Genomic DNA, 15,309 nt, shown 5'->3' with positions numbered 1-15,309 from the left:
CTTAGCTGGATTATTTTTGCAGAGAACGTTTAACTTTGATGATAGTCCAATCACAACTAGAGAAAGAAGGTCACATTTCCAGCCTTTAAGTCACAAACCGACTGGCTAAAGGATAAATATGTTTTAAACGAAGTATACACAAAGTCTTACAGGGCTCAGTAATGTCAATACAATTATTATTATTATCAGGTTAATTTCATACAAAAGCAACTCGTTTGGTTTTACATACTTTTTCATAAATACAAAGACAAGCAAACCCGTCTGTCTCTGCCTCGGCGCTCTCCATCATCCACAGTGGATTCAAAGACAGATGAATCTGTCGGAGCTCTCGAGGACTCAGAGGACAGTGCAATAAAACTCAAGGACAATTCAACAAATTTGACTCAGCGGGTATCCTTTAATAAAAGTCACAGCGAATACCCAGCAGCCTTTTAAACTGCACTCGAATGATATTTTTTGCTCTTTTTGAGTGGACATTTCTGTCTTCCCTTTTTCAAAGAATGGCTGAATATTCTTTTATTCAACACACAGAGTGACAAAGAGAAAATCAATTGGCTTCTCTCACTATGAGATTAATGTTGTCATCCACCACTTTGTTTTATGAAGGGGGGGGGGGGCTGTGAGGCAGCCAGGTGAGATCAAACCTCTTCCTCATTTCTTTTTTTCCTGTTCATCTCTCCACTTCATCTGCCCACTAAATGCCTCCTCACCTCTCTACTCTCGCTCTTCCTGTCTCTTTACCTCCCTCGTCCTCTCACACTGTCACCTCGTTCTTACTCCCAGTCCGCAGTCCCTGTACTCCTCCTCCTCCGGGGATGAAGTGCAGCTGTTCGATGGTGTTCTGCCTCTTGCTGGCGAAAGCCATCCGTCGGGCGTTGGGGTGGCCTCCTCCGCCTCCGCCGAGGTCCCAGCCGCCGTGCATTCCTATGCCCGCGGAGCTGCGGTCGCGGTCGCGGTCGTGGTCGCGGTCGTGGCCTGGCGTCGGGTGGGAGTTCATCTTGATCATGTGGTGGCGGTCCATGGATGGCGTGGCACAGATGTTCTGCTGTGACTGGGCCTTCTGGTGGTGGCTGAGTCGGCCCATGGTGGGCACCATCCCGCTTCCTCCCCCTCGGTCACCTCCTCCTGCGATCAGCAGGCCCATCAACAGCCGGTCCTCCATACGGTCAGGTGAGACCAGGAGCCTCTCATGGGACCTGGAACCAGAGAATCAGTTAATCTCTCTGACCTGTGAGAACAAAAAACATTTGAAAAACTCAACAGCAAAGTCTCGTTCCAGAAATCATGATACTCAAGACTCAAGTCACAGACCAAAACCTGCCTACCGTATCCCTGCACAGAAGGAAGCGTGCATCTGCTGCTAGCTCACCCAGCATCACTGAGCTATCTAACGTTACAGCTCAGCCGAGGAGGACTTCATAAATGTTAAAATCTTGCACTGCCACGAGCACAACCCTCTCATCCATGAGTAGATGCATGCTTCCTTTTGTGTAGTGATACGGTTGGTGAGTGTAGTTTGGTAGCAAAACAAGGTCTGTAGATTATCTTGAGTAGTTCCATTATATTGGAGAGGAGGCAGATAATAGTAACACAGTTTTTATAACATGATATATATCAATACGGAAAAAATACTCTTATTAAAAAACAACATTGTGATGTAATGGAATGCAATTTTCAAATCAAGTGTGGAAACAACCGGCCCTGTGGGCTTAATGAGCACACATGGTGCCCTACACTTCATGTAACATATGCGAGTTGTGGGTAGAAAACAATTAGTGATGCTCGCAGTGCTACCATGTGAAATGGCAAAGGCTGAGTCTAAATGCAGTCCACATGTTTACATATTACATTGTTTGCTGTAGCAAGTGTGTGCTGAAGCGACAAAGAGGGTCACAGTGGTTACGCTGAGAGCAGACAGGTGAACAGGTGTTGGCAACTGGAAGGAGGATGTGTGGTTATCCCACGTTTTTAAACACATGAAAAAATGCTTCTTTTGGAAAAAGGCTTAGTTTGAAATATGCTTTTTACACAACCTGTATCAAATTCAGAATATATTCATATTCAAAGTAGCAGTGAAATCTTATTGTCCATGGTGACAGTCAGTCAGCTTATTTGACTCATGAAAAAAGTCATACAAGGTAAAAGGTTTTAAAAATTGCAGAGTACTCTCACCTTGTTAGAATCTTAAAATCTTAATGAAAGCATTCCACTCTTGACATTTATTAAACATTACGCTCTTTGATTCTCTTTACTCTCATCATCTGATATCATTATGATTTCCTCCCATCTTTCATCTTTTCTTCTCTTTAGTATTTTCTCTGCTCCCTTATAACTTATCTTACCTGCGTAGCGTCTGTGAGTTGGAGCCCCTGCTGGTGCTCATCATGGCTTTGTAGTACTGGTGTTGCTGGTTCTTGGACAGACGGGACAGCGTGTTACCCTCCCCGAGCAGCTGGTCCTGGGAGCGGACGCGGCGTGGCGGCCTGTCGAAGGAGGAGCTGGTGTAGTGCGTCTGGGCGGGCAGCGGGTATGGGTTCGGGGTGGAGGGGATGTGGAGGCGGGGCCGTGAACCGTGGAGGGGCAGCGTTCCCCTGGATCCCAGCGTGTACTCGCCTCCAAAGGGCAGGTAGTGCTGCGAGGAGTGGAAGGAGGGCGGGGCGTTGGTGGAGCGACGTTTGGAGTTGTAGTAGCTGGAGTACTCGTCAAGTTCTTTCTCTGGTTCAGCAAAAAGAGACAGAAATGTGTAATATGTAAATATGGCTTTCGTAAAAGATGTGTTTCAAATTGTACATTTGATGCCTGACGAAGGTTCACAACTGAAATGTTGTGTCCATACTTAAGACCTCAGTGAGAGGTCTGAGGGCCCTCTCCCAGAAAAGAGACTTTGTTTCCTGCATTCTGGTGACTTTTAAAGACTGAAAATAACAAAATAATAGGTACGATAAGTACACTGCATCAGTGTTTTTATGGCAAATACATAAAATTTGATTTAGTTTTTGGTTGAGTACCAGTAGGACGGAGGGAGGCCAGACTGTAGGCTTGGCCAGCACCAGGGGCCCACAGCCAGCTGTCCACCCTGACCCACACACCTCTGGGTCCTGGATGTCTAAGCATGGTAAAACCAGAGGTTCACAGTCTCTGGAAGACAGCTGAGTACCCTGCCACGGCAGAGGAGGGCAAGCTGGTCCGTTCCCCAAGCCCCTAGGTACCCCTCAAGCCCCAGCTAGAGCGAACTGTTGGACCTATGCATGCATAACGCAGTGAACACACAGCTGAGGTGTCCACTGGCAGCCGTGCCCGACACATGACGGCCAAATTGGCGCCTCACTGAAGAGTCAAGGGACTTATACATGTTGTACAGTGTCAGAGACAGGTTGTGATACTGAAAAGAGAAAAAAGGGCATGGAAATTTGTAATAAATCAAGTAAAATTCAGGGGAATTGTGACCATGGGAGGAAACTGGGAGTCACTCAAGGAAAACCGGTAGGTTGGGAAGTATGGTTGTGTGTGAAATGCCCCCATTATGATCAATACTGGTGTCTCCAAATGGTTCTTATTTCCAACCAACAGTCCAAAACCCAAATCTATTCAATTTACAATGACACACACAAAAAAATCCTAACATTGGAGTAAGCTGGGACTACAATATGTTTTGCGTATGTGCTTGTTCAAATTATCTGATTATAAAAATTGTTGTTGTTTTTAATTTCCTGGCATTTCATTTTCATTTCATTGCATAAAATAAAGATTAAGAAAATATAGCATTGTAATCTGAGGACTTCTTGCCCACTTGGGTGAAATTATTGAAAAAGACGACTGGGTAAACTCCCTCTATTGGTGAAGATCATGCAACATGATAGAGAGCTAAATGGACCTTCCCAGCCAGCCACCAACGTTGTTAGACGTATTTGGTTGAATTTAGGTTGTGACGTCAGGTGACCAAAATTCAATGTCAGGACAGTATCTAATGCAAACGTTAATATGACGTTAGCATTTTGTTAGTTTTAAGTTGTGTTGTTAAATAACCAAAGTCCAACGTCTTTCAAACGTCTCATGGCAACGTCACTTTGGTAGGATAATGACGTCTACTCATGAGGTATGGAGACCAAAACTCAACATTCGTAAAACATGTTAATCTCCACACAACGTGAAACTCTAACATTGTTAGACATTTAAAATATTGTCAATCAAATTTGCATTCCAAACAAAATTTTATGTCTGTCAGATGCAAGAGTCCAAACTCTTAATGCCATACTGATGTCCAGTGCCAGCTGGGATGCTTTTTCTCAAATGTCCATTTTAAACCTCAAAACAAAAGATAAAAGTAGAGGGAAAAAAAATGGCAGAAAAGAAAGAAAAATACTAAAGAAGTGAAACAAAAGAAAAAAGACATATGCTTAAACGACAGGTGAAAAGGATTAGTTGACGCCAAAGACAATGAGTTAATTTCAAGGAAGACAAATAAAATGACTGCAATAATAAATAAATAAATAAACTTGTGTGGTAGAAAAGGGAGGTGAAACACCCCGACAGATAAGAGAGACAAATACAAAAGACAGACGAAGTGAGAGAGGTAGAGGACGAAAGGTGAAAAGGAAGCGATTGAGTAAGACGTGGACAGGAAGAGAAGACAGAAATGTCAAGAATGGCAGATGCATAAAGATACACTGTATATTGCATGAGGTATAAATGAACAAAGGTAACAGAAAACCCTCAAGACAAAAAGACAAAAGACGGACTGTAATATAGGTGAGAAGTTTAAAACAGTGACGAGATAGATCGCTTTAAATGACATGAAACAGAGACATAAAGTAAAGGCAGAAGAAAGAGACGTGGATGGAAGAGTAAGTGAGGTTCATTAATAGTGAAATACAGTGTTTCTGTGCTTTCTGCTCCATAGCCTCAGACCACTCTAATCTTCAAAGCATTTCCATGGAAGCAGCTCCCCAAGAGCCAATTTAAAGCTGACCTTTAACCAGCCACCTCTCTTCCTCTTCCTCCCCTCTCGCCTCGTCTTCTCTCCCTCTATCAGATCTCTTCCCCCCCATTCTCCTCTTCTTCTACTTGTTCTTTTGACTCTACCTCTTCTTTACTTTCCTGTATTTTCATCTCCCTCTCTGTCACTTCCCTTTCCCCCCCTCTCTTCCTCTTGCTCTCCAGGTTTTCGTTCTCCTCTCTCGCTGTTTGTCTCATGTCCTCTCCCTCCTCTCTCTGTTTATTCCCCTCCTGTAAGGCCAAATTATCTCGAGGTTTCTCCCTGGCTGCCAACCGCAGACAAAGAAGCCTTTATCAGTGTCCTTTCCGCAGTGCTGTGTGGGGAACTACATCAAAAGGACCAGGTTTCGCACAATGGCTGGCGAGAGGCTGTAGTCCCTGTCTTTTTGTCACAGTGACAACAGTTTAGTTTGAAGAGGTGCTCCACCAAAACTGATATTCAGGATGTTTTTCTTTTCTGAAAAGCACATTTAATAATCAGATGTGTAAAAATACTTATTTGCTTTCAGTGTCATGCAACAGTGCAACAGTGACTCAGACTGGATGTGGTTTACAGTTTTCTGATGAAGTGATCAGTGCCTGCCAGATCTGCTCTCACAGGAAGTAACCTCAGGTGTTTGACTGGTTTGGAATAAACAGAAAAAAAGGAGCAACTATAGAAGAAAATAGGTTTAAGTATGAATTGTCATCCTCCAAACATCAAACGCGCTATGATGTTAATCGGCATGTCAAGTTGTGATGTGCTATACAAGAGTACTTCAATGAATACTTCATCCACAAAATGGCCGTTTGTGTATCAATTACTCACTGTGTTACCTTTTATTTGCAAAGAAAACTTTTTTTTGCGTGCCTCCACAATTACTGAGAATCCTAAAACAGGTTGTTAATACATTTAAGTAAAAAGTGAAGTAAAAAAAAAGTGCAGTATAATTCAAATAAAATTATTATGACTAAGATTCGGGAACAAGACACTTCCCCCTACCCTGTTCCTCTCCTCGTCTGTCTCAGCAGGGCGGCACAGTGGCTAAGCCAAGAGCGCTGCTGTCTCAAAACGAGAAGGTCTTGATATAAACCCCTACTGTAGGTGGATGACTCATTGAGACTTGTCCCCCACCCTGAGTCTAAAACCCCAGGGTTCACAAACCCTCCAGCCTCACTACCACTCCATGCATTCCCATGTACCTGACCCTTTTTCATCCCTCCCATCTTATCACACGCAAATCCAATCAGCCTTTGGGTCCAGATCACTGGGTGCAGTTACATGATGGCTTCTCATTTGGAATGAAATAAATCTGAAATAATTCGGAATTAAAGTTTTTCCAGGTAGTCTACATGGGAAATATTCATTCCGAACGAGGGTTTACACGGGAGATCAGTTTAATCGCCTTTAAATCGCCTTTATTCGGGTCCGCGCAAGGTTTGGGGCAGGGAAGGTTTCTGATTGGATAGGGGGCGGGGCGGATGTTACGTGTTTACGTTTACTGGAAGAAAACACTGTAGTCCTCGCTCCGGATAACAAGATGCTTGACGACGCCGTTCTTAGTGCCTTTTTCAGGCTTGTTTTGCTTATATTCTTGAAGCAGCAGTACGACAACAACCTTGTTCTGCTAATGCTTCGTCTGTTGAGGAGGAGAAGGGAGGTAGAACATAGAAATTAAAAATAATGTTTCAGCTCGGGACCATCTCTTGTTTTTCGAAGCTGCCATCTTGACGCGCACACGCTATATACGTCATCGCGCAGGAAGGGCAAGGAAACGAGCATGCGCAGAAGGACTGGAATGAACTTAAAGAGGAATGAGTGTATACAAGTGCGAGAAATTATTTCATTCGGAATTAGAAACGGAATATTCCAGCCCCTTACATCGGAATGAATTTTCAATCGCATTGGCCATTTTCATTTCAAATTAGGTGTTTACAAGATCACATTTAATAGGAATGAACTTTCATTCCGAATGAAAAGGGAATTAAACTGTCCATGTAAACGTGCTCATTCTCTGGCAGATGACCCCCCCTTCATCCCTCCTCTTGACCCCAATCATTCAATTGAACTTTACACCCACCCCATCTTTCCCTAATCCTCTAGTCATCCCAAATAAAACTTTTATTATACCATACATACAGTAAAGTCTTGTTTATCCAGTTGTATGCTCAGTACTTCCTAAACACATGAATTTTTGCTAAAACATTATGATTTAAAACACATCAGTACAAACAGTCTCATGCCCGACTGAGTAGTGTACCTGAATACATGCATGTGTTTGAATTCTGGTCAGGCTCACTTGGGGCATGCTTCTTATAGACAGAAGTGTCTATATGTGTTTGGAAAGTACTGGGCAAATGACGGGATAAATGAGACTTGGATTATACTGCACAAGTTGTGTGAGGTTTTATAAAGAGATGTTTTGATATTTGGTTGCCGTTGTTCAACAAATTCAAGGTAACGTGACCGAGTATCTGATATACAAGTGGTCTTTTTGCCCAAGTATTCTTTCAAGACTTAAGTCATTGCCATAACTGAAAATGGCATTTTTCTGTCTATATATGTATAGTTTTTATCTGCTTAGTGTCCAACTAGAAGTCTGACATTATACTAACAAAGTAGTCTTATAACTTGTTTGGTTAAGTTTGCAGCCCACGCAGGCTCTCTGCATGTCTGCAGAAAGGCCGTAGAAAGGCCAGTTGGGGCATCTTGTGGCCTTTATGAACTTTGAGCAGCTGAACTTTACTGTTACGCAACAAGAAAGAAGTTTGAGGCACAATGATGGAGCAGAGAGAGAAAACTGAGAGAACCTAGAGCACAAAGGTGATGCAGTGAACACTTTCTGAATGGTAGGTTAACTCTGGGAAGTGCAGTGTTAAAACACCACAAAAGTGTGCACGTAACCTCGGGGCCGAGCTCAGATTCTGTGGATGTAGTGTGTTTTCGCTGGCTCTCTGGCTTTTGCTCAAACTACAAGTTGTACTTCCTAATTTTTGTACTTCTGCTGCCACCACAGACACAGAGAATGGAAGTGAATCCAGAGAGATCACTCTCTTTCTCTCTCTCTAAGCTGAGATCAAATAGTAAAACTCTGCAGCGCTGTTCAAATATAAACCGTGTTACTGTGTTGCCTCTCTCACCTAAAATGTTCTAAGAAACATATCTTAATGTAGTTTTTAACTGTAAAATGAGATTGTTTGATAACAGCTGTTTTCGGATGGGCAACTCGCATAACGTCAGCAACCAGCAGGAGCGTTTATTGGTCCAAGCGGTGCAGTGCATTCTGGTAGTTGTAGGTTTTGTACCTCTTGAGCAAAAGTGAAATGCACAGCACTTTTTCTGTTTTCTCTGGTCATGTAGCACCAATTTCAAAAGTATCTGTGTCTTTCTACTGCATAGACAGCCCTGTTTTATGAAAAAACCCTCTTTCCAGCAGTGAAATACTTTGTTCTAGGTTAAGTGTGTAGGATTTAGAGGGATATATTGTCAGAAATGAAATATAATATAATAAGTATTTTGTCGTTAGTGTATGATCACCTGAAAATAAGAATCATTATGTTTTCGTGACCTTAGAGTGAGCTGTTTATATCCACACATGAAGCAGGTCCTCGTCTATTAATTCTCTATGTTGCACCGCCATGTTTCTACAGTAGCCCAGAGCGGACAAACCAAACACTGGCTCTAGAGAGGGTAATTTGCGCTTTCGTGTCAGCCACCGTAGTTAGCAGCCCCCTGGCAAGCAGCGTCACAGAAGCATTGAATTTTTTTTAGGATAATTTGGCTCCCAGTAAAAACCTCCTGAACATATGGATCTTAAGTTAAAAAAGGTGAGCACACATTAGCAGGGGCTGGGCTAGCAGGTCATCTCCGACATGCCAAACAGCATTGAAGAAACACTGATTTGTACAGTGAAACTGTGAAACTACCGGTTTTAATCACCAGCTCCATTTGTTTTGGAGAGGAAGAGACTCCTGCGGAAAATATGGTCCCAAATAAAACCTTCTTAACAATGAACACTGAAGAAATCCTAACCTGTAGCTCACGTGGCACATGGAGGAGGTTTCAGCTGGTTGCAAATCTGCAATCCTCACTCCAGGGTGCCATTAAATCCCCCTAAATCTTACACACTGGATTCCAATAGATGTGCACAAACGTACCTATCTATAAAGTGATTTGTTCAATCATCTGAGATGCAATTATGTGCATGAAAAATGGCAGAAAAAGAAAAGTGAATGAAGGGTTGAGCATTTGTTTCTATCATCTGCAAAACCTAAAGCATGATGTCATGGTCAGTTTCAGTGATCTGAACCATAAGCAGTTGCTAATAACGCGACAGAGCTGCTGCTTCATAAACAAGACGATGAGGGGAAGTGGGATGACCTCTGAAGGTCTGATATGTAATGAGCAGAAGCCATTTCCGATCGTCTGTTCAAGTGTTTTCGCCTTTTGACTCAATGGAAATAATAAAAGAGACTCCTCTGAACTTTCATCATGTTATTGCTTCCACTTCCACGTTGTGCCATGCTGCGTGCGCACGCACACACACAGACACACACACACGCCAACATAAGATCCCCGATGAAGTAACCATCCATCACTCAGCCTGCAGAGGCGACTCCCCTCCCCCTGCAGTCTTCAGCAATATCAGGGTGAGAGAGGTAAGGACGAAGGAGGGGGAGAGGGAGGTTGCCATCCACTGCCTCTTAAACATCTTTTCTTCCCTGTCGAAGGCAGCCAGGCCCCTGCAGACCAGCAGCCAACGCCCCTCCCCCTATCTCCACATCTCCCTCCGATACTTTCTTCCGTTGCCTCTCCCTTCATTCTTCTCCTTCTGCTCAGTCGACCTCTCTGCATCTCTGTCTTCACTGATCTCTTTTTTTCCTTCCTGTTGTATCTTTATCTGGCCAATCAGCTCTTGAACTGCCTCCATAATCCTTTTCTTCTGGTCAACCAACCTCTTTCTCTACATTTGTACTCCAGTGTTTTCATCCTCGTTGCCTTTTTGCCCGTCTTTCAATTTCCCCCAATCCCCCTTTCCTCTGCCCCTCCCTACTTCCTCTCTGACTCCATCATTCTGCCTCTCCTGGTCTTTCTTTTCTTCATTTCCAACCTTTCCCTTCTTCGTCATCCATCTCACTGTTTTTCTTTCTTTGCTCCACTCCCTTCATTACTGTCCCCACTTTCTGCTTCGCTTTGTTTACTTTACTGTTACGACTGTTTAGCAGAAACAGTTTACACTTTCAGACCACACTGAGATGATTATTTGTGTTTTTTTGCAGCTGAGTCATAAATCTCCTGGCGGCCATGTCTGCCCGCTGCTCTAATGGAGGTTCACTAGAAAATCAGCTGTGTGAAGGTCTAACTGACCCGGACACAAACAGAGAAATACCTGGAGAGAAAGGTGTGGGGTGGGAAGGGACCAGTTTATTTGAGAATAACTGGCTCATAGTGTATTTGTCTGATGTTCATCAGATGTTTGCCTGATGAAAGATGCTATCAAGCTGAATTATGGGAAAAGTAGGATCCAGTGTTTTTGGAGCTTGACCCACACCACGGATTAAAATTCAGAATATCTTGACCTCTGATCCTTAAAATCTGTTTACTGTGGAAGTGCAACACTAAGTCGCTGGAGGACGCCTTTAAAAGGAACCCTCCACAGAACACCTGTCTTTTTCATGATCAAATACTGTTTTACAATTAAAAGGTTTTCCAAACAAGAAGGAACTTTTTCTTGAGTATAATCAACCTCTCTGCTGTTGAATCACATTTTCTGTTCAGTATGTTCCAAACACTCTAAGTTTTCCCTCAACGTAACTAAATATATGACTTCCACCACCTGCTCACTCTTCCACAGCTTCAGCAGAAGAGGCAAATTTACTTTTTTGGGCACGGTGTGGTTTGTTAATTTGGACCCAATCTCGGAACCCATTCGCTTTTGGTCTGACGATGACAAAGGCTCTGGGGACAGCGGGAAGTATTTCGGGCGGATCCAGTGTAGCAAGCAGATATCTGGGCTGTGACTTCCTCTTCTATGCACTAGTCATTTCGGACAATCTCTAATAACAGATTTCTGTATATTATTAATGCAGACAAATGAAAAACAACTGAATAAAAAGCTAACTAGTCATCAGATGATAGCCAGTGGGTTCTGAAATTGCATTTCAGCCGATGTATTCTGCCTCTTTTGCTCTCTACAAAGACTGTTTACGCTCAAAAGTGATTGCTCAATACTACTCACACTACAAACAAAAACCAAAATGCTTCTGATGCCATAATCTTGTCTTGTTGCCTACAGGTTCTGCACATACATGCAGATATCTGTTTAACAGGATCAATTTGGCCCGAATGCTAAAAAAATGTTTGTTAGGCTGCAAGCGGGGCTCAAACTACAGGGGAGCCAGGGGGAGCTTGGTTCCTCTTAATGAGACATGAGCTCCCCTGAAAACATGATTTGTCAAAGTTTGGGGGTCTCGAAAACTATTGACAATATGCTTTTTTGTGATGCATTTATATTTATATGTATGTTCATCATCATGGATTATGTGCATGTGGGTGATCATCACTAAGTCACTCTGAAGTGCAACACACACCGCTGCCGGCACGGCGCTGTGGCCGTCAAGGGCCGCCCCCCAACACACACTGGCAGCGGCACGCAGCGGCACCGTCAACATGTATTTCCCACCCCAGCCCTCTAGGTGGCTGTACCTACACTAGTTGCCAACGGTTGCCAACTGCTAGTAACAGAAGAAGAAGAGGAAAAACTTTGAGGCAACAACAACTTGAATTTCACGGATGAGTTTCTTATCAAAGTCGTCTTATTAAAAATTTGAAACAACCGGAGTTGATCCTACGAGACAAGACGTACATAAAAGGCTTTTCTCGCAGCGCCGCCATGAGCGCCAGCCGCGCTGGAAATAGAGCAGTGGGCTGAAGCAGAGCGGCGCGGCGCGGCGCGGCGGCCGGTGCCAGTGTGGGTTGGTTCATAGAATATAATGGAGGCGGGCGTTTTGACGCGCGGCGTATGGCGGCGGTGTGTGTTGCACTTAATAAAGACACAGGCATGCAAGCTATATGCCCATGTGGAGGTTTGATGTGGTCATTAACTAATTATCAGATGTGCTGACATGGCAGCTATTTCTATTTCTGTACAAAAGTAAGAAAGTAGAAACATAAAGTTTAAACATATTACAATAAAATAAATATTGATTTATAAATTGCTGCATGTGATATGAATAAATCAGTGAAATTGTATGTGAAAATGTTCTCTAAAAAGTGAGATGATTTATGATTATTTACACAACACATCACAAATTGTCCTTCTATAATTGGGACAGCCAGTATTTAGCTCGGGATAGTTTAAATTGTATTTCAGGACAATGGTTCAGTGGTGAACAAAGTTAGAGCTCTGAACACAACTGACACTTCCAGTGTGGCTGCTAGTTGGTGTGTTGCATCACCTGAAAGCTCTCAGTGGTCCTGAATAATCAATTAGTCCCATTTTTCTCCCCCTTTCCTCCAGTTCCCCTCATTCCCTCTCCTCTGTTTTCATCCCTTCATCTCCCCCCCAGCTTACCCAGCCTCTTTAGGGAGCTGTAGCGGTTGAGCTCAGGTTTCATGGCTGCCTCATAGGATGGCGGCAGCTGGGCGAGGTTGTGGAAGGAGTGGGAGAAGGACGGGTGGCTGCTGTTGTGTCTCATGCCTCCACCGATGATGCTGCTGCCACTGATGCCACCGCCACCAGGACCTTTACTGCTACCTGAGAGCAGGGTGGGTCCAGAGGGGAGCTGGGAGGTGTTGTTCATACGTGGTCCACGCTCTGGACAGAGGGAGAGTATAACGAAGAGAACAGAAGAAAGAGGGTGAAGGAGGGAGGAGAGGGTAGAGAAGTGAGAAGGATGAGGGAGAAAATAAACAGAGCACAAAAAAAGAAAAAAAAAGAAACGACAAGAAGAAGCATGCAAGAGGAGAGGAAGAGAAGAGATGAGATGAGAAAGAGATAAGAAAGCGAGAAATTCAAAGAAATAGACAGAAATGGAAAAAAAGAAGAAACAGGCAGAAGAAGAAGATACAGGCTGGTTAATAATCAGCAAACACAGGAAGTGCCTCCGAGCTCCATGGCGACCATCTATAAATACAACTCGGTACTGTTCATCTGGGGCTCCAACACAAACATATCAGCCACATGTAAATACATAGAAATACACTGATAGCATCAGGAAGGGATTCTACATACACACATTCACATTTATGCAAAGTGCAAAAGCAGCACATTGATCAATACACATAAAAATGATCTGCCTTATGTAAGATCAGCAGTATGGGGGAGGGGCATGGGTGTCTGTTTTGCAACACGTATATCAGTTACATCATACAGTATATGAGTACATTCATGTTTTCCAAACAGCAAACAGACGGCACTCTTAATGACCCAACATGTAGGAGCACTCAGCGGTGACCTCACATGTGTAGGTTCTGCACATTTAAATAGGGACAATGAGCTAAAAGGGACAGCTGAGATCACATGCTGCCTACTGTTGCATCATCTTCAATCACTGGGGAGATTTACACAGAGAGAACAGGGGAGACTTCATTAATTGCTGAGTGACAGCAGCAGGTGTTTAAAAAAAAGGGTTCAAAATGTGAAAATATGAAGCAGCAATAAAAAATTAGGCAAGTCTGGACAATTGGCCATTTGCTGTCGTTTCCTGTCTTTGAGACACAATCGATGTGAGTGCGTTCAGGGTGGTAATGGTTATGAGCTGCGATCTTGTTAAGATTACTGCTGGACATATACTGGTCATTGACCACTGACAGTAATGGGCAATAATGGCCAATAATGTCTCTGTTAAGTGTCACCCAGTTACACACACACGGTGGGAGAAAAAAGCAATGCTAGCTGTGAGATCTAAACATGTAGAATAAATGAATATGGGTGCTCAGCCAATATTTGATCTCAATATGGGCATGCACTAAGACTTGAACCTGCTTCTGACCTGACCTTTGAGCTGTACAACTCATTTTAGAATCAGACTCAATTTTAGTTTTGTTGGCTGTCATTTAATGCTATTTAAAGTACAAAATATGAGTGACTGTAATCCAGTATAGTTACAGTTAAAATTGGTGGTATTCTGAAGACAGTTACTGTCTTTAAAAGGACAGTACTTAAAATCATTATTTATTTGTTTTTGTTTTATTTGCTCCAACACTGTGTCCAAACTGAGAGCATAAGATTGACTGCATTGTTTTTTACTGGGACGTTCTAGCCGGCTGCGAGTGCCGCAGTGCTGACGTTTTGAGCTGAGCTTTTGTCATGCACCCTGTTTCTATTTATTCCTGCCTCTCACTTTGTGAGCTCCGTAATGGACAAGGAACAGTTGATTTTTGAAGCTGAAGTGAGAAGTTATGTACACAACACCACCGCATTTAACAACAGTAACCTACATAAGGTGGCAGCTGGCTGGAGGGAGATCACCAGACAGTTGGTCTTTGTGGTATATTTTGTGTCCCAACCCTACTGTGATTCCATAGAAAAGTGACAGTGACAAGTGTAGCGTTTTACCCAAAGTTCAACATTTTTTAAATCTCTGCTACCAGAAAAAACACCAAAAGTGCAGCGCTCAGAGCAGAACAGCCGCTCAGCTCCTTGTCACACTGGCGATGTTTGTAGCATAGTGTAAATACCCAGCATTTCAGAGTCCCATTGGAACACTGGCCTCAAGCTTTGGTGGACGCACAACACCAGGTAGAGCACACTCAGTGCACTTGAGCTGATTTAGTTAGTCTAGAGATAATGTTCAGATTTTTTCCCCCATCAATCAATCAACTGGTTAAGGAGTAGATAGAATTTTAGTGAATCAACATTTCCTTTGGTTTTCCACAGCCCAATTAAGAAGAAACTAGTTCAGTATTCTCAGTACAGACATTATGGCAGAGTAGAACCACTGTTGTAAAAATCCAAACCATGTATGCTGTTAGCAATACATGAATTATACTTTGTAATTGAGCAAACTAATGCAGGGTTGCAAACTGTTCACTGCCCTGACATCAGCTGTAGTGATCTGTATCACTGATAATGTGAAAACGACAATTCCACAACAGTGTTGATCCCTGGCATCTCTCTTTTAGTTTATCCGATATTGCTTCCGGTGATCTGCCCCAAAAATCCTGGTCGGAGCACCCTCAAATATAGGCATCACATATTGAAGTGTACTATGACACAGAATCAGCCAAGTCATTTCTAAGAGTGCAAGGAAATAGATTTTTTTGTAACACCTACGATGGCTGACAGAGAGGTTTGATAATGGTGTCATAGAAAGATGAACTTTGTTCAATGT

General features: G+C 43.1%; 1 protein-coding gene across 2 annotated transcripts in view; it reads right to left on the bottom strand.

The window, feature by feature from the left end:
- Nucleotides 1-654: 654 nt before the first annotated feature.
- The window catches only part of shisa7b (shisa family member 7), a 55,762-nt gene continuing 41,107 nt past the window's right edge, over nucleotides 655-15,309 (bottom strand). For both annotated transcript variants that reach the window (XM_033637698.2, XM_033637699.2), the window contains 3 exons: nucleotides 12,549-12,791; nucleotides 2,343-2,715; nucleotides 655-1,196 (listed from right to left, as the gene is read on the bottom strand). In XM_033637698.2, coding sequence (XP_033493589.1) covers nucleotides 755-1,196; nucleotides 2,343-2,715; nucleotides 12,549-12,791 — 1,058 coding nt within the window. In that variant the 3' untranslated portion in view covers nucleotides 655-754. The remainder of the gene's footprint in view (nucleotides 1,197-2,342; nucleotides 2,716-12,548; nucleotides 12,792-15,309) is intronic.

This window comes from Epinephelus lanceolatus, chromosome 16 (assembly GCF_041903045.1).
Source record: "Epinephelus lanceolatus isolate andai-2023 chromosome 16, ASM4190304v1, whole genome shotgun sequence".
In the NCBI taxonomy this organism is placed as follows: Eukaryota; Metazoa; Chordata; class Actinopteri; order Perciformes; family Serranidae; genus Epinephelus; species Epinephelus lanceolatus.
This window is presented reverse-complemented; position numbering and strand designations above follow the sequence as displayed.